This window comes from Lissotriton helveticus, chromosome 4_1 (genome assembly GCF_964261635.1).
Source record: "Lissotriton helveticus chromosome 4_1, aLisHel1.1, whole genome shotgun sequence".
Classification (NCBI taxonomy): domain Eukaryota; kingdom Metazoa; phylum Chordata; class Amphibia; order Caudata; family Salamandridae; genus Lissotriton; species Lissotriton helveticus.
Window position 1 is genome coordinate 716,823,428 of NC_136063.1, and position 25,336 is coordinate 716,848,763.

Below are 25,336 nucleotides of genomic sequence, written 5' to 3' on the forward strand. Positions count from 1 at the left end.
GGCACTGGGTCATATCTACAATCAGTAAGGTACTTTTTGAGTGCTTCGTACGTAGCCACTTTTGGCGTACGCTGTAATGCTGCGTCTCTCAGCGTCAGGCGCTTTGTTTGAGGCGGGGTGATAGGAGTACCTCCCCCTGCTCCTCCTGAACTAGAATCGTCAATTAATACTGAATGCGCGGCTGCTGGTAACGTGACTGGTAAAGTCGGTGTACGTAATGTGGGTTGGTCCTGGGGTACTGGCACATGGACAGGATTCCCGGGACCCACGGCTGGAGGCACAGTGATTACGTTATTGACAGGGTGTTGAACCTGAACTGGCGGAGTAGGATTCGTATTAGCATATTCTGGGACAGTGTCGTCTAAATAGGAAGAAAGAAAGATTTCGGCTGCAGTCGGTTTATGACGTAGCTTAATCGGGACCAATGGTGGCGGTAAATTACAGAGTGTTTCCGGGGTCGCTTTAGGCAGACCCTCGGCGAGAAGGGGATACATACCTTTAATAAGGGCATTTCTTTGTCTGACTGTTCTGCTCTAACTCGTTCACCTTCTTCTAGTAATTCCCTTTCTTGGGCTTTTTCGGAGGATTCCCTACTTAATTCTGCTTTTCTGAATTCCTTTTCTGTTCTTTTATGCGATTCTTTACGCCATAATTCTATGGCATCTTTCTGGGATTGTCTGGCTTTCTTTTTCCATAATGCTTCTTCTACTCTCATGATGCACTCGGCATCCCATGTTCCTGAAACAGGCCATCTATATTTCTCTTCGAGATCTTTGGTGTAGTCCACCCATAAATCTAGATACAGTATGGCATCTAAGCCATGCTTATGATACATGAAATGTCCAGGACTGTCCCTAGGGGGGACAGGAACTGATTCTTCGAGTAACCCTTTTCTGGTTTTTATCTGACGTAACTTCGAAAACAAAGGCATATTTGAACCGTACTTGAACTTGAACACAATACACAATGAACACAGTAATGAATAGCAGACAAATCACTCATACCACGACATCAAAAACACATAAATAACAGTTCGAACAGATACTACCTAATACATTGAAAACATAATACTTGAATTTCTCGAGAACAGACTTACTAGAATTACTGGATGCACTGCTAAAACAGTACAGAACATACCGGTCTCCTAAAGAGACACGTCATACCGTATCCACTTAGGTGAACACGTCGGACCGGATCTGTGTACCCAAACCCGTCGGACCGGGCACAAATTAATGAACCCGTCTAGATACGTTCCCAGCAACGGTACTCACCGGGAAGTAAAACTGAAGGCCTCGGACTGGACTGGACTGTTACGACGTCTGGTTACTGCTACGCACTACGCATGCGCCTCGGGCTTCGGGCTTCGGGAACAGGTGGGCCTCCGAATACCTCGGACCGTGCTCTCTCGGCTTGGGCTCTGGTCGGGACGATCCGCCTTCCTCACCGCCTCGTCTGGATGCCGGACCGCAGTCTCCGTCTCCTCCGTGGGCCTGAGGGATACTTGAAGCAGAAATATCTGCACGTGCACAGTAGGGGTCCGTCACGGCTGTAGAAGGGTCAGGGGGCCTGCGTTACATCGCCGGCGCGTGGGGAAGGGGCTCGTCCCTATTCGGGCGCCATTATGTGGTAAATAAATAAATAATTACCGGTACTATTTTTTCTATGCATTAACTGAAAAGGACAGCTCAATAAATAAGAGGCAGAATCCGTGGTATCTGAGTCATACGGGCTTTAATTAGATGGCTCGAGCCAATGGACCATCTGGTTCCATCACCTGCAAAGGTTCAGGAAGGGACAGACACAGGACAAAGGGAAAAAGAAAAGCCTAATGTCATATTAACATCATACAGTATATATAGTAAAACAGTACAATTGCATTGAATACAGTAGGCGTAACAAGTGACAAACGAAAGATAAGAAGATATGGGCGTAAAAGAAGGCGTGCACAGGGCGTGCACGGAGACATGTGATGTAAACGTCACAGAAGTGTCATAAATGGGTGGATACATGGAGGGGGCTACCTGGGCAGCTGGAACCTTTAACCTACTGGTGCGCGCAAACGGGCCATGACGTGTAACTGGGGAGAGCTGGGGGCTCTGACTTCTAGCACTAGAAGAGGAGACTAAAGTCTGGGATGTCAGAACGACCTGTACCTATAGCATATCTGATATCTCGTGTTTGGAGTACATGTTGCTAGAATCTAAAAGTCATCAGGGCAAAGGCTACTTATCACTAAGGCTGGTGCAGGCATATATTTCTTCATGTATTGCGTGTGCTATGGATCTTCTATGGATACTAATTCAGTAATTCTCTTGCCTGGAGACAGGAAGACTAGACTATAGATGAAGATGTTTATGCGGTTCGTTAGCTAGGAATGTGAAGCCGGGGAGCTGAACTGATAACTAGAGGCATAACATAATCTTGGCAGACAGGCAGGCAGACCCCGCTGCTTGGCAGAAAGTAAGTGAAGGGTCAGGGATGCGGGAGGGGCTGCATCGCTCCTCGGAGTGGTTCAGGAGACTGGAGCTTGAATCTGACAGTGGAATCTGGCTTGAATCTGGTGTCCGGGCCCTGTGAGGCCTAGAAACGGGTGCAACTCGATGATTTAACGTGCACAATGTAAAGACGTTGGCAACATAGGCCTAATACTTGTTGCTTTCAGGAGGACTGGATAACTGGCATACTAACGTTGGACACAACTATAATTGCGTCTTTATTCGGTCAAGGGGGAAAATATGCATACTAATCATGCACATATAACATACGATGGGGAACACGTAGGGACACATGACAGGGCAAAATTCAATTTTCCTCAGTTTTGGGGCCCTAATTGCTATCTGTGTACATAAATCAAGGGCCAGATGTACAGCCATTCCGTTTTGCGGGTTGCAAAGTGCGATTTGTTGCTACTCATAAAAAAGAATGTACTAATGTGTCTCAGACACATTTGGAGATTACCAATCTGGTCACAAATGACCTGCCTCATCAATATTCATGAGGCAGGTCGCAATTTGCGATCCATTGGGAATGAACTACAATCACAGGCATGGTGGCCTGCTGGGGACAGCAGACCACCATATCTGTGTTTGCTTTTTAAATGATGCAACATTTTATTTCAAATGCAGACCATTTTCCTTAAAGGAAAAACGGAATGTTTTTAAAAGAAAACAATGAAAAGTTTTCTTTACATTTTTTTATGGGCTGGCAGGCAATCAATCGGGGTTTGTAAAGCATGACTAGTCACCCGTGAGGGTCTCAAGGCGCTGAGAGGGGGCTGGGAGAGCTGCTGATCCGTCTGGGTGCTGGGGGTTAAGTAAAAAAAAGCCAGGTCTTGAGAACCTTCCTGAATTGGGTCAGCGACTGGGATTGCCTAAGGTGGAGAGGGTAGGGTGTTCCAGGTCATGGTGGTGAGGTAGTAGAAGGATCTTCCTCCGGTCCTTTATTCAGCATTCCGTCCATTTGTTTGCGTAGCACTTTTCGCCCTAAGAGGGATGGGTATGCCCAGACGTGGGTCCATTGCTCAAAGTGCCAGTAGATACAAGATAGCCTGGCTGATGAGGCATAATACCTGGAAAACGGTCCCAGGATGCTTGTTTCCAGTCCAGAGAGGCCCTGGATTGGCAGTTTGGGCTGGTCTAGTCCCGTGAGGGGCAGGGTCATGACTGATTTGCATATGGCTGGGTCTAAACTGGGGTGGCATGGTGAGCAAAAGAACAATAGATTTAACCCAGATCTCTTGACTGGGAGTGAATGTATGATTTATTCAGCATTCCGTCCATCATTTGTTTGTGTAGTGCTTTTTAAATTAAGCAATGCTTTATTTCAAATGCAGTCTGTTTTCCTTAAAGAAAAACGAGATGGTTTTAAATAAAGAAATTAAAAGTTCTCGTTTAATTTTTTATGGGCAGGCAATCAATCAACCAGGGTTTGTAAAGCACAATTACTCACTCGTGAGGGTCTCAAGGCGCTGAAAGTGATGGGGGAGCTGCTGATCTGTCTGGGGTTCAGAGCCAGATGTTGAGATCCTTCCTGATTTGGGTCAGAGACGGGGATTGCCTGAGGTGGAGAGGTAGGGTGTTCCAGGTCTTGGTGGAGAGGTAGGAGAAGGATCTTCCTCCGGTCCTGTTCTTGCAGATTCGCGGCATGGTGGCCAGGGCCAGTTGGGCAGACCGTAGGTGTTTGGTGGGTATGTGGAATGAGAGGCTGCAATTCAGATTTGCGCGTCCTGTGTCATTAAGGGCTTTGTAGGCGTGTGTGAAGAGCTTGGAAGTGACTCGTGTTGACTGGGAGTCAATGGAGTTCTTGCAGGTGTTCGATGATGTGGCTGTGGTGGTAGATGTTGAGGACCAGCCTAACTGCGGCGTTTTGAATGTTCTGTAGTCTCCTGAGGAGTTTTGGGTTACTCCGACATAGAGTGCGTTGCCATAGTCGAGTCTGCTGCTGATGAGTGCGTGGGTGACGGTCTTTCTGGATTCAGTTGGAACCACCCGAAGGTCTTTTGAAGCAGGCAAAGCATGTGGAAGTATGATGAGAAAATGGCGTTGATCTGGCAGTTCCTAGTGAGCTAGTATTGCAGTATGATGCTGAGGTTTTGTGTGTGGTCGGTGGGTGTGGGGGGACTTCCTAGCGCAGCACGCCACCACGAGTCGTCACAAGATGAGGGGGGAGGTCTGTGAAACCAATGCCTGCTCTTAAAACATATTTTCTCTGCCAAAGGGTAAGAGGTCCCCCGGGGACCCCTTCCTATTTGCGATTGGCTTACCACTAGTTTTGTATTGATGGTAACTGCGATTTTTTTCAAACCGCATTTGTGGTCGCAAATCAATCTTATATCCTCCTGCGACTTGCTATTAGGAAGGGATCCCCTTGGCATGCCCCTTCCTAATAGTGACTCGCAAACCCTATTTTGCGAGTCAGTAATAGGTTACCGACTTGCAAAATAGGGTTCGTACAAGCTACAACCCATCTCAGCGGTCGCAAACGTCCCAATTTTCCACTTATGACCGCTAAAAACAGTGGTGCATCTGGCTCCAAGTTCCTCCTGCTACTCATAATTTCCTTGTGGGAGTAGGTTGGGAGGTGCTGCAGGTGCAGGTATGCATTCACAGAAAAGAAGGACACACACAAATGTACGCCTGCTTCATTTCACCTTTACCGATTAGAAGCCCGACTTGGCTTTGAACGCCTCTCTGGCAAGGTTCAGTGCTGAAAGGGACAAATATCTCCTATTGCTGGTCCCTGTACGTTTTACTATAGACACTTAGCATTTATTACAGCTTTCCACAGTCAGACTAAAAAAATTGTGAAGCAACATTTTTAGTCAACATGTTTAGTGCACAAAACCTAATCCCGTACCTGTGAATTAATGAGCCTTGTTAGCGGGAAGATGTTGAGTCACCCACCGCCTACTGGTGGTTTCGTGCATGATCTGTTATTCAAAGACTAGGGATGATGCTGGCAGGAGATAAGGTGACTGTTCTACATCTACGATTTAGGTACTGGATTTTCAATTCACTGCACGTCTCCCTTAAGGTCTATGCAAGGAAATGCTTTATATCGCCACCGTGTCTGCAGCAGCCTTTCTCTGCACGTCCACCCACTTGACTCACGAGAGCCAGTAAATAGTAAAGAAGCAAGCACACATCCACTGCTTTACTTTTTACGGAGGACTGAAATGGAAGAGCAGCACTGTGCTACTAGCCAGGTATTTCCCTTTCCATTGAGGGCTTGAATGCATAGGAAGTGTTTGGAGCAAGGAAGTTGCAATTTTTAGTTTGGACAGCCCCTTCCCCTTGACAAAAAGGTGTTTTTGAGGCTTGCTGTTACATTCTGACCCCCGTGTGTGGTCAGGTGCAGTGATGCCCTCTGCAGCTGTCTGCAGTGGCATTGTAGAACCAGCTTTAATGACCCGGGTCCATACGCAGATTTTACCTGTTACTTTTTTAATGTCACAACGTTCAGGCGACAAAATTGCAACCGGTGAGCAAAAACGCGCCCACGCTTTCCAATAGGGTTCCTGAGAGTCTCTCCAATAAAGAAGTATAGTCATCTCATTGGCCTTCCTCCTTCAGTTTACTGTTTTGGATGTCATCCTCTGTGAGGACAGCAGATATTATAAAGGGAAACTGCCCTGAGGTGGAAGGGGTTTCTTTCCTATCTCACCAGAATGCATGGATTTCATTGGCGAACATTGATTTTTGGACCATCATGTTTTTTGAGGGTTGGCTACTTGTCAGGGCATGTTTTACACAAGCATTTACAATGTAATAGGTCTCGCATTATTAATGTTTGAGTTATTGATGTTGCATTCTTTAGCAATGCCAATAGCTCAAACGTTAATAATGTGAGACCTATTAGATTGCAAATGCTTGTTTATATTGTTTTTCTTTTCTAAAATAGTATATTGTTGTGTTTTTGTTATGCTATGCTTTGTTGTGTTTTGTTATGCTATGTATTGTTTTGCTGTGTTGTTATGCTATGTTTTGTTATGCTATGTTATATTTTGTTATGCTATGTTTTGTTATGCTATGTTTTGTTATGCTATGTTGTGTTATGCTATGTTGTGTTATGCTATGTTGTGTTATGCTATGCTCACACACTGCTGTCACACACACTGCTTTCTCTCTTACACCCACTGCTGTCTCTCTCACACACAGTGCTATCTCACACTGCTGTCTATCTCACACACCATGCTCTTTCTCAGACACACCATGCTCTCCCTGAGACACACACACTGCTGTCTTTGTTACACACACTGCTGTCTTTGTTACACACACTGCTGTCTCTCACACACTGCTGTCTCTCACACACACCTGTCTCTCACACACACCATGCTCTCCCTAGGGGACACACACTGCTGTCTCTCACACTGCTGTCTCTCATACACACACTGCTGTCTTTCTTACACACACTGCTGTGTCATCTATAATTGAGGGATGTGGTGTGGTTGTGCAGTTTAATTAGTATGTCTAACCAAAGGTTGACATTTGCAAACATCCAAGACAAAAATAAAGAGAAATTTAGATGCTGATGGAACAAGTGTGAGCGTTTGCCTTTAGATTTCATTGTCCAAGGTGGATTTTGAATGCTACTTGAGCTGCTGAGCTGGGTTAGTAAAATATCTAGTTTGCGGCACATATCTAGAAAATGTTCCTGCCAGGAGCGGTGCTTGGTTCCCAGCTGCTTGCTCCTGCAACAGAACAATCTGGGCCATTGTGTTGCTTCTGTGACCCATGTAAGAATGAGTTACATTTTACGTGCTCCTCCTTGGCCGACCCATGCCCATCGGAGGCTATGATGACCAGAAATGTGAGCAGCATGCTGTCCATTGTAGGGACCCTACTCTGTGTCACACTCTCACTTGAAGCCATGCCACAATTTATCTAGTCGCTTCTACCCAGTAACCAATGCTTCGTAGCCGGCCTCTACTTGTGACTCAGACATCATCTAAGGATTGGACACAGCAACATAGAATTGTAGTAACTGTAGAACTCTTAAGAACAGGACCCCCACTCCGTAACAGGTTCAGCTTAATCTATGGATTTAGCAATAATCGTTATAAATGATACAAAATGTATCATATTTGTAACAAAGGTCCAGCAATTGTATAATAGGAATGTTCCATTTAAGTAAGTTGAATTTTTTTTGTATTGTATGTTCACAGGAAGGAATTGACCATGGTTTACACAAAACGAGGGGCATATCATCTTTGTACACTCCGGTTAAGGGTCTCCTAAAAACTATGTGGACCTGGTTGAATTGCATGTAGGCTGTGACCATGAATTGTTGTGAACATTAAAGGCCCCCCAAGCATCCAGAGTTTATAGTCTATGCCATATTAAACGAGTTTGACCTATTGGCATTGTAAATGACAATGGCTTTTCTTTATGTTTCAAAAACCAAAACATAAATAAAAGGCAATGTCATTTACAATAAAAATAGCTCAAACTCTCGCAAATGCGAGACCTATTGCATTGCAAATGCTTGTTTGAAGTGCTGCAAGCCTTAAATGATATAGCGCTATATGCCCCCGAATAGCGCTGAGAAGTGTGTGTTTTTGCCTCCCTCTGCCCCAATTATACAACTTGCCAACATCTGAGGATTCAGAATGTAAAATTAGTAAGTATGCCATGTACGTAAAAAGAAAAAAAAAAGCTTGTTCCGAGGAGAAGCACCTGGAAGCGATTCCAGGTGCATACAAGTGTCGAACGTATTCCATATGGACTGCTGTAGTAGTACTGGGCCCTTCAGAAGAGTACCTGCCATAGCAGGCACAGGGCAAAGGCAATATTGAAATAAGTCTGGGCAAAAAAATGTGTATTAAGGACCTGGGTTGGTAAAACGAACTGTTGGTGACCTGCTCTCTCCTCCAACAAAGTCCTCAACAGTCCAAGAGCCCCCCAATCATTTACCGGGGAGGCTGCGGTATTATTGTGAAACCCCGGACAGCCCCTCTGTTTTCTTTGTGGAGCCACTCATGCATGCAAAGTTCACCGCTTTGAAGTAGGCCCACACGCCGTCTTTCATCACCCCAGATTTCAAGAGTTTAGACTTTAATAACAATAAAGACAATGCAAAAAGTATAAATAAAATCAATTTCACTTCCCCGCGAGCCGCTTTTTTTGCGTGTAATATGCAAAGAGCTGAATCTTAAACTTTTAAACTTCCCTCTTGTGGCAGGCCGGGGCTGAGGTTTTAGGGAACTCAACAGCACTTCACAGCTCCGAACACGAGGGCACAACAGCTCCAGGCCACGAGCCGTGCCCGCTGCATGCTTGTCCCTCAGTCAACACATGTCAGAGATCAAGTGGACACATCAGGGCACCTTTTTAAAACACACGTAAAATAAACATTCTATGACCGCTCCTGGACAACGGGGGGGAGGGAACGGGGGAGGGGTGACGGGTGCAGGAGGGACACGTGAATTTGCAACACTTTCATTCTCCAAAGCAAAGGAGCGGATAATTATTTCAACATGCTGGAAACAGCTTCCGTGAGGTAAGGTGCCCACTGTAAGAACGCAGAACACTCCTGAGTGTAGATATCCGCGTTATTTTCACAACTCACTGGGGTGCAATGTATCCTGGCGGTGGGCCTGGGGATGCAGGGGCTGGAAAACAGTTTCGGAAAATAGGGTAATATTTTCCGCCTTTGAGATTCTAATTAGAGTTAAAAGATAGTTTCTGCTCAATGTGTACAGCATTATTAAAAATATTTTAATTAATTCGAGTTCTCCAGACTGAGATGGAGAAACACACAAACGCCCAGCAGCATTTAATTGGTGCCCATGAACACATCCAGTTCGCAGGAGAGAGCGACTGTGTGTCAGGTTATGAACTCAAACCGTTTGTTTTGTAAAGCGCCAACAATAAGCTTAGCGTGTAGTGGGTATGTGGATGGAATGATCGAGATGATGTAAACAATATAATGTGTCACTCCTAAACTCCCATGTAATGCTGCATTTCATTGTAATGCGCTATAGTACCTGTGGATAAAATGCGCGCTATATCAGACTGCACAAATAACAGCATAGAACGAAAACTACAGGTGATCCAGAAAACAGGTAAAAACTGAACCTTTCAAACTCACTCAGAAGTGAGTACTGCTTCGAAAAGAGGTTGTGCCTGATTAACATAGATACTAGCGACCCTTGGGAGCCACCGTGCAGACCTTCCCCCCTGTCAAGACCTCCAGCACCGTGAAGCCAACAAAAGCAAACCAGCAGCACGTGCTGAAAATATACTGCTCCTTGAAGGGCACCTAGACCGGTTTTGGCGCTAACACACGGGCATGCACGAGGATGGGACAGTAAACACCGTTGGATGAATGAGCAGCGACGGGAAGGCGTTCCCTGAGAGGGAGGGGGTAGGGGTAGTATAGAGAGCACTATGGCAGTGTAGGTGAGACTGGCACAGAGAGGGTTTTGATGGATCTTTGAAGGTAGTGGTGGAACAACCTGACTGGGAGCTGTATGGGTGAGCGCAGTGTGCACATGCACTATGCTACTTAGTAAAACAAGTCTCTGAACAATATAAGCAACAACCCTCCTGTGCAGGAAGAGGTTTACAGGGCAAACTGGCTGCTCCCGAGCACTGCCAGCGCCGATATCTGATCTACGGCTGCTCCCAATGTGGTTCCAATTAGGGCATGAATGAATCACGCCACTGTGGGAAACAGGACCCGGTGGCGTTTTATTTCATGCACATGGATGCCGGGCCATCCGCTGCCTGGACAAAGACACCCCGCCCACCAGACCTCCCCCACCCCTGGAGCAGGACCACTAGGCGGCAGGGAGGGTGCCAGGAACAGCACGAGGGAGCCACCTGCAGTCTACAATAAAGGGGACGCTCTTTGTGTTCAATGAGGGCTGAAAAGCATCAGAAAGCCCTCCGGAATATAACACGGGGAGCGGTGTCTCTTCACAAGTCAAGCAGCAATCACTAAGATTAATAGACAAAGTGTGGTTATGGTTAAAAAACAATGGGGTGAAGGGTCGCACTCCAAGTGAGCATCTTCGTAGATAACCGTGCAGTACCTATTATAAGAATGTAACATTTAGTACATTAGGCCCATGTAAAACACTCAGGTTCTCCCACTGCTCGGGGGAGGCAGGCAATCAAATTAGTCCAGGGCAGCTTGGAGGCTGTGAATTTTTTGCAAGTACGCCCTCTAGTACATTATTTTGACGGCAGACACGCACACACACGTTTAGTTATACGCCGATGAGGCAAGAAACAGATTTAAAAGAAGACGTCAGTGGTTCTTTTATTTAGTTGCTTCCGTGTGAAATGGATCAAAAAAAAAAAGAAGCTTGCAAGTGGTGAACGCGCACGTGCCATGTGGTTTCACTTATCGCACCCGTGTCTGGGCACATAGCTGAAACCACGTGACGGCCTTTTGGTGTCTATTACGCGCACCAAGCGCGTAATAGACACCAATAGGCCATGGGCGGAGCAACGCGCACGCCTTTGGTCAATAGTGTGCAGTCTTTCATTAAAAGACGCACACTAAGACCAATGGGTAGCTGAAAAGGAAACGCACGAGCGTGTGAGATTCCTAGGTCAGCTTGAATTCCCCATTTTTCACCTACTAGAGGTCTCGAGACCTGCGCGTGCACTGCTGCACAGTGCAACGCAGGTCGCGAGACCTAAAAATATCCCAGGAGGAGTGGGAGCTCAGGGGGTGTTTTCCAGAGGAAGTGAGAAGTGTCAAGTTTTTTTTTCTGTCAGAACATTGACACATGTTTACTCCTTGAAATGTATACAGGCCCTGCTTCTAATGCAGGCAACGATGGACTTCCTTCCATGGTGAAGCTGGGAATGGGGGTAGGAGGTACTGAACAGAACATCTACAGGTTGTGGCTGGAAGGGCAGAATTATGGATGGTAAATGAAGGATGTCCTTTTACTCCAGTCCATATATCCACTTTCTCATACATCCCTTTTTGGCTTCAGATTATGGAAGGGAGTAGGGAGGATAAAGTTCTATTTACAAGGCTGGAATGTCTAGGAGTGACAGTGGAATTTTCACTGGTTTAATTTGGTTGCCAAAGCCTTTTTTCAACTGCTCCAAGCAGAGTTAGAACTGGAAGGGCCAGCTGTACCCCCTAACCCATGCATAACCACCCTCGTGCTGCCACACTTCCCGGAGTAAACCTGCGCCTTCATCACAACACTGTTTGACAAGTAGCCTGTTATCCAGAGCGCCATACATTTAATAAATGTTAAATTGTGCTGCTGTGTTTTTCTGCCCAAGAAGCAACTTTATTTTCACATGCTCAGTTCCAAACCAGTACAGGTAGGAGGTGCCAGCATGGCACCGTGCCCTTACCACAGTCCTTGGCCAATGTGAGCACCTATGACAGGCTGGTATACTGTGCAGGAATACTGAGCATCAAATTACTTTTTAGCGACAATCTGAAATACTTCAGCAAAACACATATATACATTGTAGATATCGTGCTGCATGATGGAAGCAGCCAAGCATATAATAATTCGTAATAATTCAAATGGTAATTTATTTTTGTCATGCTCAGGTGCTCTTAACTGGCAAGGAAAGAGTGACAGTTAGTCTTTGTACCTTACATTTGATTTTTCCTAGCTCAATGTTTTCAATGTTTTTTTGTTTTCTTGTGCAGCAAATTTTTCAGACAGGCGTTGCTTTTTCTGTGGCACAAATATTTTTCCGCCACGCAGCTACTTAAATTTTTACTAGGTACCCAACTTTTTATAAGCAAACACCTGATACGTGTGCCAGCCAAATGACTCCGTGAGTTGAATGCTTGAAACTGAAATACATTGTGACCTAATAGCAACAAGTTTGGATCGCATTAAGGACAACTTAAACTTCCTTCATTAAGAGGATTAGAAAGCTCTCAGAAATGCACTGCATCAAAACAAACTGTTATAATTGTTTATGATTAGCTGCTTTGCAGAAATGTCGTTTGTGCATATCATAAAAGACCCCACAGAATTGGAATATGCCATTAACTCCCGCTTAGAATTAACGGTAAACCTATTATTCTACTGATTAAATATATTGTACTGAAATATGCATTAACTGGTCCCATATTTACGAGATGTTCATAGTGGCAGGGTATCTTGAGGAGTGGCTAAAAGCAATTATTTCTTCAAACATCTTCACCCTCCTTCAAGTTTCCATTGAGAAACTCAGGCTTACTTGCTCGGGACAATGTAGATGTTGGTGAAGATCTTCTCTAGGGCTGGTTGAAGTAAGGCAGGACTGAATCTTGGGCATCACAGCTTTAGGCTGCTTTCTAGTAAGCCACCAGCAAAGAGGTGCTACATTTCCCCTACGCGAACCACCTATAAAACCATTTCTAGTATGGGGATGACAAAATGTCACTTGCCCTCTCGAGGCTTAACCCAGGTACCAGTCATAACTGTCCAGTCAATTTGCATTCTCACCCCCGCCTCAGACACGTTGTGTATGATAAAGAGATTGGAGTTCCTCCCCATCTCAAATGTGTGCCTTTGTAAACCGGGTACCAGAGAAGTGAGATTATCCTGGATGATGGAAGTATTTGTCTGCGCCTTTCACCCACCCCTATATATTCCCACCCCTTCCCGGCCACAAAGTAATGGGGGAGAGGGGTAAGTAGTGGTCTCTTCTCCCAGCCCGCCCCCTTCTTATTTCCATATTTGTATCCTTCATGTCTGGCCATAGAACAAGAGCAGGATAGGCGGAAAGATGGGATGGGAATGGTTAAATAACTCCTCCTTCCCTCTCTTTTTTCACAAGATACAAAGGAAAGGAGCTAAAATTAGAGGTGAAGGATGGTGTACTGTACTAGGAAGAGTGATCTTACCTCAATTTTTTAACACTTCATGCTTGAACATCCCAAACCTTGTATCCTTTTCATTCCTTTCCTCCATCAAAAAGCTAAGTTAGATTGCAAGACTCTGGTCTTATTCACATTGGTGCTAAACCTCAAAGTTACAGGAGATTTTTAACTGGTAAATAGCTGATCCTGATAACGAAGAGGCATATTGCGATAACAGGTAGGCACAGTCACTCACATCTCACAAAACATTGCCTGTATATACAGCATTGAAAGGATAAATAGCATGTATGAACAACATTCCACATTTCAGTAGCATCATGGCAGGTCTTCAAACTTCACCAAGCCATGCATTTGCTGATGCCTGCTGTATGGGGTAAAGGAGAGCTCATATGAAGGGTACACACCAAATTCTCCTCTTCAGTGTAACAAGATATTTACCTGAGTTCTGCACCTACAAAGGGCTCCCTGGAGCCATGATGGAGAACAGTGCACCACAGTTTTAATGGACTCTGAAATGGGTGAAAAGAACAATGTGGGGCCTATGTGTCATTATGTGAAGGTTGGAGTTGCAGTGGTAGCAAAGTCGAATGTAACTACTGAAGTAGTGTTGTCTTTAGCACCAGCCAGCAGGCAGCACAACAAGCAGTCTGTGTTTAACTCCAATATCACGTCAGTGCTAATCGTATCCTGCACGACTACCATTATGGTTCACATCATTCTGCAGTACAGAGATCGCTCCCTTACAGATTGTAGACAATGCCCATCAATAAAGCTATCAACAGTTGTTATAATCGTTTCAAGGCAGTCAAGCATTGTTTTATTCCCCTTCTTGACCTTCCTATTCTACACTTCTCAGATAAGTGCAAAGCCACCAACCTCTTCTTGAGTGAAAATATACTAATGATCTGATAGCGCATGAACAGCACCATTCTTTCCTGAACCACTCTGCAGTGGTCATCCTTCAAACCCTATCTTTCACAGCTCTTGCTACTCAAGTTATCTTCCCAAAAGTTTTCAAGACAGCCCAGATTTCCTCCCACTCCTAAAGAAACCTACACTACACTCTGATGATCTTGCGCGCTCCTAGTCCATCACTCGTCCACACTTCATTTGCAAGTTAAAAAAACAAAAAAAAGTTGATGCTCAACTTTATGGTCACTTCAGGGCCAACCATCTACTGCATGACTACCAATCTGGATTTAGATCACACTGCAGCACGGAGACAGCTACCTTATACATCACAGAAATCCTATGGACCACATATGTGGATGACTTCTGACTACTCATTTGGCTGTACTTCTCAGCTGCCTTTGACGCAGTCGACCATCCCATCCTCAAATGCACCCTTGAGTCTTGAATGGGATTCACTGGCAGTGTCCTTCACAGATTATCCTCCTATCTTTCAACCAACTCCATTTTGTTCACATGAGCTCCTCTAGGTCACAAAAGATCCCTATCATATGTGGAGTCCACCAGGTTTCCATGCTGATTCCTGTCATCCTCATCCTTCATGTGGAGGTTGTTGGTGCTCTACTCACAGATAACCACATCAAGGTTCACCAATATGCCAGTGTTAGAAAACTCTGAAAGTCTCCTTTGCTTCACTTATCTACCACCTCAAACACTGCTTGCACATCATTCCAGCCTGGATGCCCAGCACCTGCCTGAAGCTCAACCCAGATAAGGCAGGATTCATGTTTGTCACCAAGAACAATAAATAAGATAGAGCACAAACCTGGCTCAAGTACAAGAACCTTGACTGCTTCGAACCCCAACTCTCACAGAATGCCAAGTCACTTGGGTTCACCCTGAAAGCCAACCTTGCCCTCAAGGAACACTTTGCCAAAAAAAGAATGACGACCTGGTACCAGAATGCTCTTCCAAAGAAAGTCATTCAGTTTCTTCCAAAAAGCGACTTCGGAACTGCTGTTCATGTCCTCACACTCTTGCATCTGGATGGTGGTAGTGCTCTGCTCCATGACCTCCCAGACTCCACACTGGCACCCCTTAGAGGCATTGTACAAGTCGTTGCATGTCTCACTTAGGACCTGAATACATATGATTGCATCACCTTCATCTTGATGAAACTCCATTGCTTCCCCTTGCTGTCCCAACCTTCTTCAAAATTAGCTGCATGATTTACAAAGCCATTATGACCAGCAGCCCTGCTTATCTTGTAGACAAGCTCACCATTGCTGATGGTTTTGCGCACACCCATAGCCAGCACACCATCAGACTGCAGGCTAAGAAGTGTAAAAAAGAAAAAGCAAGCCAGCAGGCTTTTTCTATCTTTGCATCCAGGATCTGGAACATTATTACCATATCCCTCAAGGCTGCCCAACACTGCTCCAATTTAAGAAAGTGTTGAAGACTCACCTCTTTGAAGTACACTAAATCACAATGCACAAAGTACCTTCCTCTCCTATTACTCGTTGACTTTATGCTTGTCTTTGCGCATGCAGAGTGCTCCGGTGAATTTTGGCTAGGTTCATGCGAAAGACACCGCATGCATACATACTCATCCTTGCGAAAGTATCAACAGCAAGAGTAGACACCAAGATCAAGGCTGTGATCATTTCCAAGATGCCCGTATCACCTACCACCACTGAAAGCGATCACCAGACCACAGCGGACCCAGGCGCATGGCAGCGTAAGTGACCATAGTACAGTGGCTACTGGTGGCAAAATAAATCCGAGATCGGCCGGAGGTGCGGCTTAGCGAGTCAGACACCTCAGCCGACTTAGGGACGCCAGTGAATCTCCGCTCCAAAAGCACCCCATGACGCTGTACCAACAGTGGGCCATGCACGAAGGTTGCAGCAGTGAAACAAGTGATTGCTGGATAAATAACATAAACTGGTTCCAATCAAGTAAGTTCTAGGGTAGAGATCAGCAATTTGTACGAATTCATCTGCCATAATTTTTTTGCACTTACAATTCTCAAGCGCTTAGTGCGTCTGTTGTGACAGGGATGCTTTTTTGGTGAATAGCAGCAATCTACTCTACATTTTGGACCACTGGAATCTATTTGGATTTAGATTCTCTCCCCCATGCGGACAAATATTACTCTGAATTCACCTCCTGGCTGAAATATGTGGCAGCATATGTAACTTGCTCACAAACGAAATCATCTTTATGTAAATAGATGAGTCTTGGCAGTGTGGGGACCTGAAAGGAGCAGGGTCTGTGACAAATGGCCCTGCCTGTGCCCCACCCCTTGTGACGGCCCTTCCCTGCGGCCTTGCCCTACAGTTTGAAGGCAAGTGATGTTAACTCTCTGCATATTTTCAGTGTAGTCATGAGAATACATTGTTGCTGTTTCCTTCCTCTCATTGCAGAGAAGAGGCAGATGGAGACTGTTGACAATGCAACATAGGGCTAGTGTATGGTCTGGACGTCTGCTTATTGAAGAATCACCTTACCTTCAGATTAGAGATTTAGCGTGGCGATCCTACACACATTGCCCAGAGCCCTGACACAAATAACAGTGTGTGTGTATTCCTGTACTTTAAACCTGATGGCCAACCGGATCCTTTGAACGGGGTACAGTCACTTTAGAAAAGAAGGTGCCACTTACACTGATTTGGTGAGGCAAGCATAACTATGCAACACAAAGTGACCAACATCAATCTGAAAGCATGTGGTTTGGTTTTATCCTTTGCAGGCTGGGAAGGTAGCAATGCGCTTATTTGATTTCTTGATTAAAATCCTAAATGGACAACGAGAGTAAGTTCCAGGTGGGGTCGCTGAATGATTTAATTCTTACCGTCATCTCCTTCGACTTCCATTTTTAAAAATAGTTCTCTTTTATTTTCATTTTCTGTGTATATACATCGAATGAAAGAAAACCATAGGCAAACCCACACCATTATTTGCCACTTATTCATGTGATTTCACGAGCATAATTCAGTTACAATCGGAAAAAAACCCTGTCTGCCTTCCATCCTTCCCCTATAAGTTACGACATAAGGACATATACACGTGTCCATGCCATCCCCCTACAGAACTACTTATCTTGTCAAGGTTTACTCCTGACCCCCATCCAGCATCCAGTTCATTTTACCCAGATTTTCTTGTGCTTCTGGGGCATCCTCTGGCTTCATATAGTGTGAGTTCAAGGATACAGCATTCACCTAGGCTTATTTTTAATTTCGTGATGAGGAGTGCAGTCCCAAACCCATAAGAATCTTCTCCGCTCCTGAGAACCCTTCATCTTTTTGGACAGCAAACTTTTTTAAACCAGGGGTCCGCAGCTTGTTTTGGCACTCTTGGTTTTCCGATTCCTCCAATTTAGTTAACATCCATAACTTGGGAAGGGAACCCCAAATGATTTTTGCAGTATTTGGTAGAAACATCTTATGTAACACACTCTTCCGATGAGTCCATTTTTGCAGCCCAGTGATTGTTTTTTAGGCAGAATGTAGACAATATTGAAGTCACACCAAGAAACTTTTTGAGACAATATTAACACAATGTGCTTAACTGTTGCTTAAAGAAATCATAGAGGCTTCAGTGATCCGAATGAGGCCACATTTTAATCAGGCCTGGGCGGGGTTCGCTGTGGTCAACGTACAAAAAAACTCTGCAGAGTTGCGCAAGGGGAAGAGTACAGTGCAAACTGCCGTCCGCGCTGATCTTTCTGCCGCTCGAGTAAAAATGCTACCCAGCAGCAGCTTGCGCTCACCAACTTATCGCTTTCTGCACTCCGAGTGCTCAAACTCCGCAAACGGAGCAGAGTTCACCGCCCAGGCCTAATTTTAATTTGTTTCATGGAATACAATAGCAAAGCTGCCGCTGATCGTGGCATTTTGTTTCTGAGTTCTATTAAATATAAAAAAATACAGACAGGAAAGGAAACGTCACATAATGAAATGCATCATGTCATGAAACATCAAAGTTTGTTCATGTTTTCATGTTTCAGAATAATGCAAAAGTTATCAAGGGGTGTAACAGTTTTGTGGAATCAGTGACAAATCCGTTGAGTGAAATTGCTCCATGGTTGGATCGTGCGCTTTTTGCCAGAATATTTGGCACAAGCCTAGTACAAATCTGTGAAACTTAGTTGAACCATCTTTTTACGCTCCCCGGTTTCCCAGAGTTGATGATCTCTGTACCCTAGCTGCACCGTTAGTGCCCCTAGGAACAGACACACATCTTTGTCATTGGGCAGTAATCTTGTGTTCCCTAGCAGGAACTTTTTTTTAACGATAACAGAGTACAAAATCTCATGCTTCCCATATCTTGGAACGGACAGGAGGAAGAAAAGGCTGTTTTGAGAAATGTTGCCTTTAAAATAACCACACATACAATCTCTTGGATGCCTCCCAGGTCATCAGACACCTCATTAGCATTACTTCTTTGAATACCAACAAGAAATTCTCACCTGTCTTCCCTTTGATAAATTAGAACACATGTACTTTGGTATTAGTAATACCTGTTATTAACAGAATATTAAATAATTTGTATTCATGTTGTATGCAGTTAATTATGAAGCATCTCTAGCCAGAAAACCTATAAATATCCTATCTGTGCATGAGAGGCAGGAAGCGATACACAAAACAAATCAGTAGGTGGTACCAAGGAACATGCCGGTGGGAGGCGGGAGATGGAATCTGTACATAGAGATGGCAAAAACAACATATCTGAGAGATGCGCACAGCTATCTAGGGTTATAGCGGTGGGCATGAAACAAAAACAAGTAGGTTCTATTTGTCAGTGATGCGCATCATCACAGACAGAAAAGGGACGCTGCAATCGCACCCGTTCACCCCTGCCCCTCCAACTCTGAACCCTAAATTGGTTCCATCTTTGCCCTCAGCTACCATTTCAAACAGCCCAAGAAACAATTGTTTGTCATGTTGAGCCTTCTGGGAAGGATTCAGCTTTATTTTTCATTAACTCTAACTTAAAGTGCTGAAGGAAACTGATTAATTCAATTGCATTTCATTCCGGCACTGCGAAGGTTTCTTCCAGCTTCATAACTTGTCATCGTATTATATGTGCTTCACTGTGCGCATTCTTGGCTCGGCTTCCTTCTAAGATCTACTGTCATTACATGCCACCGTTACTTTATCATGCAAATTGTTAATGAGACTTGAATATCAAGGATTTTTATGTTTGTCACAAAATGTCGCCAGACAATAACAAGAATTATATTATTAGACAGTAAAACTAATTTTGCTTTCAGCCAGTTCCATAACTTCACCAAGAGACTTGGTGATTAGTCATATAGTGGTGCATCCTGAATGTATTAGTTAATTTGATGGTTCGGCTGCACTTGTATGTTGACTTCAGTCCAAGCCTGGATGATCTACACATCCATGAATTCAGTATTATTAAAAAAAAGTCCACAGTGAACCACTGGTCTTTGTGCTATTACAGACCGATGTAGACACAACATAGATGAGAAGGGAACCCAATGAAAGAAAGTGGCAACTAATATGTTAATGCATTGCAAATGTTTTCTCTAAAACATCTTTTCAATTGCTTGGTGAAATTAATGACATTTTGAAGTTGAGGTCAAGTGCTGAAACTCGTGTTCTTCTTCCCATCAGATACTGGCCTCTATTTGAAGTTTGAGTGATAGAGGCTACTGCTTTCTCTCAGTAAACTCCTGCCACCGTTTTCCCGCCCACTCTATACGTGGGGCACAAATGAGGATTTTCCCACTTCCTCTCCTACGGGGCTTCCAGGAAACTTCATGTTTGAACCTGGCAGTGATACTTCCTATTTCTGTCAGTGGTGGACAGGTAGGGAAGATTTCGGAGGCAAGTCGGCCGACACTTGCTGCCATTACCACATACATGGGTTTTAGGGTTTCTTCCCCGTAGGCCAGCTAGGCATGCACAGCAGTTCACGTGGGATACCCAAGGTTTCTATGGTTATGGCAGGAACGCATCAGTCACCCTACACCTCAAGGACACACGTGGGCTTCAGGATTACTCTTCCTTGGGTGCATGTCCAAACCGAGCTCCGCGGGTTTCTGGAATCCTCCCTCACCTGCTGCACAGTACTTGGGAATTACCTGTGCCTGAGAGGTGTAAGTGCATTCCAGGTAGGGGTAATGCATAAGAACTAGCTGTTTGTCAGGCCTATAAAATAACTGAGAGTCCTTCTCAGACGGTCACTATTCATGTTAGCGTGGAAGAATGAGGATTTGAGGGGTAACTTGGCGCGTCTGACCCTGTTTTGGCAGGGCATGAGTACCTGGTTGGACCTTCGTTGAAAATATTACCCCATGCTGACCTCTGCCATTGCTATCCCTCAGTTTAACTGCTTTCTAAATTGTGGGAAAAATCACTAGTGTTTGTATCAACTGAAACCAGGCAGAGTGTCTGCTGATACTGGAGCGGAGAGTCATCATGAATAGGAAAAACCGGCAAAGGCTAAAACTAAAGGGCTATGTTGGGAATTTATTTTAACTCGATAACGTGTAAAACCGAAAAATTCCAGCTTGAGCATGAATTTATACCCAATGTGATTTAATTCACTGCATATTGTAATCACAAATGGATCATTGTTTCAAGGAATATTTGATTTAATATTGCACATTTCGATAATACTATGCACTCTATGTTGAGTTACATATGTGCACAAAAAGAGGATAGTAATTACACGTACACATTTTGGCAGTTTCAGAAGTCTTCGTGCATCATTTAGTTCTGCGTAGCTTTACCTTTTAAATGATAGCAGCAAAGAATGTTAACATGAAGGCGAATAACGCCCTTCCTCTGAAAAATAACTCTTGAATCCGTTTAAATTGTATTTTGGTAATTAGTCAATAAACTCCTATTTTATCTGTCCTTCTTTGTGTCTGAGCGTACTTCGGAAAATAGTTTTGATCCTGGTGATGAATGTGACCTACCGTTACAATAGATAACACTTGAAAGACTTTCAACAGGAGAAAATATCAAAACGACAGAAACATAACACAGGGGTATGAATTTTACGCCATGGATTGTCATTTGTAATTCTGTGTGGGAGAATACAATCCATGAGAGTTTTAACTTTTCTGAATCTGCCCCAAAAAGGTTTCAGAGGTGATATTTACTTCACTTTGCACTCTCTGGCACACTGGTAATATCAACGTTAAAGCTTAATATCTGGAACTATTTCTTGGTTAGGGGTTGTAATGTTTTTGTTGCTTGATTGGTGTACTTCTATTATATTTTACTGACTGTATATTTTGTTGGTTTCTCCATTTATAGTGGTGTAACCGAGAGTGACAACGTGTCTCAACCATCTGAGAAGGCCCCTGTTTCTTGCTATCCATGCAACTGGATGAAAACCGAGTCAGCAGAGCAGGAGAGCAAGTCCCCTTTTGGCAGTCCGCCTTCTGATGTCCTACCTACTAGGCTGTCGTGGCCAAACCGTTTTTGTGAGGTAACCGAGGGCCTAAATAGGAATGATTTTATGCTGGACCAGTGCCGAAGTTATTACAGCTATCCACGACAAAAGACGCCCAGCACACCAAAGAGGAACTTACCTGCACCTTTTGACTTCAGTGCATGCGAACTCTCAGCAGGGTGTCCGCAGCTTATAGCAAAGGAATTTAATAGCTTACCCGCTGGATGTCCAAAGTCAGCCAGCTACTCATTGGAATGCTCTGGTGAGAAGATGCCCGTTGAAACCAGCACCATGCAAAGCCAGTCGTGCCCTGCCTTACCCCCCCGCACACCAAAGTCACACGATGAGAAGTGCCCTCTTGAACTGCTATCTATAAACATGAAAATAGATGGGGCTGAGGAGGGGGCTCAAACGAGTTCACCTGATCTCTCTGAAGAACATTATTTAGGAACAAAGGCTAGGCAGGACATTTTCTCAATTTCTTATCCCTTCTCTTCACCTCTCCACATGCAGCTAGCACCTCGGTCTTGTGGGGATGGCTCTCCATGGCAGCCTCCTTCGGATCTCTCTGGATTGTCTACCGAAGAGGTATCTAAATCTCTAAGGTTCATTGGGCTACCAGAAGATGTCTTGTCCCTCTTTGTGACTGAAAAGATAGATGGAAACTTATTACTTCAGCTTACAGAAGAGATCCTTTCGGAGGACTTCAAATTGAGCAAACTGCAGGTTAAGAAGATCTTGCAGTTCATTGGTGGTTGGCGGCCCAAGATATAGCCAAATTGCATAAGCTGGTCTCGAACAAAGTGGTGTGGGGATATGCCTGAAGTGCTGCGTCTAGATCATTATTACATGTTTTTGCACTAAAAAAGACCTTTTATTGTAAATAGTGGCAAAATAAATTCTTACTATGCAGTCCATGGTACGAGTGGTGAACAGAATGTTTTGTACTGTATATCAATAAAAATGATGTCTAGAACATGAGGCGTGCCTTGTGCATCACTGACTATTCAGCAGCTGCTAAACACATATTTAAAAGGGAACGTCTTTTATTCAAGTAGTTTTGTCAAATATTGTAATATTTATTATTAAATAGCCGAAATGCTCAATGACAATTGCAGCTTATGTTTTATTTCTTCAAATAGAGCTATTTCTTCCTCTTTTAACTGGTAGAATGTAGGATTCTTAAAAACTTTTGCTAAAGTGTTTACTGTGTGTATGTGCATTTCTCTTCTTTATGGTATAACTGGCTTGTCGTAGAAGGGCAAGGATTACTATGTTTGTTTCTTTCCCGCAGTGACTGGAGCAAGAGTTAAGTGAAGGTACTTAGATTATATCATGCTGGTGGGAACCAAAGTCTTTGGCTAGGATGTCTGATTGACACCACTGAAAGCTTGTTTCTTCAGATCAGGTGCAATTTAAGTGAAGTGTGTTGTCTGGAAATGGCTTCATTCATTGTTTGTTTTGCCTAAGGAATTAATCTTGAACTCAGTGGTGACGCACAACAAAGCAGAATTATGCCTAGCACTGTTGATTGACTCAAGCAAACAGAGCATGGTTTAGCAGTTGAGGACAGACTTATCCTTCCGTGCGCAGTGGGACTCACTGCATATGGTTGAGCAGGAACCCCAATTCAAACCATCAAAGGCACCCAACATCAAGTTACTATATTTAAAAAATCAAGGTACTAGTAGGCACCATTTTTCTGCACATTATCTTGGAACCTCAATGCAGTTGTTGGTTTTTTTATAGTAGTTTTACTCAAATAGAGATTTACCCATTGGTATTTCATATTGTCTAATTTCACACAGACCAAGCTTCTACACATAAAGCTGTATGACTATAATAGTAAGTTTGAAGGGAGTGACAGATAAATACAACTCCGAGCAAGGAAGGGATATCCACTAAGTAGAAACTGAAGAGGAGTGAGGTAAACACACATCCTTGTTTGACACCACTTAGTGTTTTTATTTTCTTTGGCAGCCGTTCTTCACTCTCTTATTGTTCCTTTGTTTGGGAATACATGTTAGGTGATGGGTAATTGCTTGTAGACCAATCTGTGTCCTGTAAACCTAGAGTTTCCACCACTGTACTGCATAAGTCAAAAAATGGACAGTAGTAGCAAAGTCAACAAATACATATTATGAGGGTGCTTTCATTCTTTTTCGAGTTTAGTTCGAGTTTATATGTCTTTATTTCGAATAAAATCAATTCATAAAAGACAACATACAAACCATACACAATAAAAAGATTCCAATAGCGGATCCCCAATACAAATAAGATGATTACGACATACACATAAGTTAATACCGTTGGAATCCTCAAAATACACAACAGACAGGATACAAAAAAAAATGCATATGGTTAAAATAATCAATTTAAAAGCATATTCAATCTCTTAGCTCGAATCAACCAGGACCAGCCCAAAAATTTGGCAACACAAACCACAACCGTTTCTGATCTAATTTCTTGTAATTTGGTCAGTGCATCTCGATGGCTGCTACAGTTCAGGGTTACACATATGGGTTTTAGCCACTTGTTACGAGGGGATCGATAGACAGGACAACCAAAGAATAGATGACCAACACTTTCTTCCTGGTCGGGACACCAGAAACACTTGCTTCCTGCTTTTGTTACCCACTTCGCTGTGAAGGAATTAACAGGCAAAGTACCTGTACGGAACTGATGGTACAGCTTACGGTCTAATACATTGGAGATCAGATCCCAATACTGCTCTAGAAAGGGAATGGCTTTATGCATCAAAAATAAACCTGTTAAATTTGCATCTGAAGATTGGGCAACTAAAATAGATCTTTTCCAGGCCCAGAAAAGGGCCTTAAACTCAGGTTTAGATGGAAAGATGCACCCCCTGGGTTAGACCATAGCTCTGGTAGGCCCATCATATGCAGAATGTTTTTAACTTCCCTGAGCCATGGTATCTTTAGCGCGCCCCACAATGATTTTACCTCATCAAGCTCACGGCAGAAAAGGCTAAGCTCAGGAGTTGTCCAGAGGCGGCGCCATAGTGCCACTAGGCGATACTGTGCCAGCTCAGTGATGGGTCTGCAACCAAGATCTAATAACAGGGGTTTTATGGGTGCAGACTGCGGGAGACCTACCAGGTTCCGCAGGAATCTATTCTGGGCAATGGCTAAACATGATAAGTCCTTGTAACCCCAAACATCGGCTCCATATAGTGTTGCAGCGATAATCTTGGCATCATAGATTTTTAGGGCGGGGGTGATTCGTTTTGTGAAAGATTTCTTTTGTTCTTGGACCAGACAACCGGCCAAGCGATTAAATTTAAGTTTGGTTGTCTCCAGTTGGGGATTCCAGTTGAGTTGATGGTCAAGTGTCACACCTAGATAAGTCATGACCTTGACCTGCTCAATTGATACGCCGTTTAGTGTAACAGAACAATGGGGGGGGGGTTTCTTGCAGAAGACCATAAATTTGGTTTTCTCAACGTTAACCTGCAAGTCGTTTTTTTTACAGAACTCTGAAAATCTGTTCAGGGCTACCTGTAACCCACCTCTAGTTTTCGAGAGGAGAAGGGTATCGTCCGCGAAGATTAACATGGGATATTTAAATCCGCCCAGAGTAGGTGCATCCGACTGTGTGTTGTTAAAGTATTGGACCACCTGGTTTATAAACAGAAGGAACAAGGTGGGGGCCAGGACACAGCCTTGGC

At 44.0% G+C, this 25,336-nt stretch overlaps 1 protein-coding gene across 1 annotated transcript in view; it reads left to right on the forward strand.

Moving 5' to 3' along the window:
• GAREM1 (GRB2 associated regulator of MAPK1 subtype 1) overlaps window positions 1–22,624 on the forward strand; it is a 495,136-nt gene extending 472,512 nt beyond the window's left edge. Inside the window, exon 6 of the mRNA XM_078687358.1 lies at window positions 21,510–22,624. Within this exon, the coding sequence (XP_078543484.1) occupies window positions 21,510–22,422 (913 nt within the window). The 3' untranslated portion in view covers window positions 22,423–22,624. The remainder of the gene's footprint in view (window positions 1–21,509) is intronic.
• The last annotated feature ends 2,712 nt before the right edge of the window (window positions 22,625–25,336 follow it).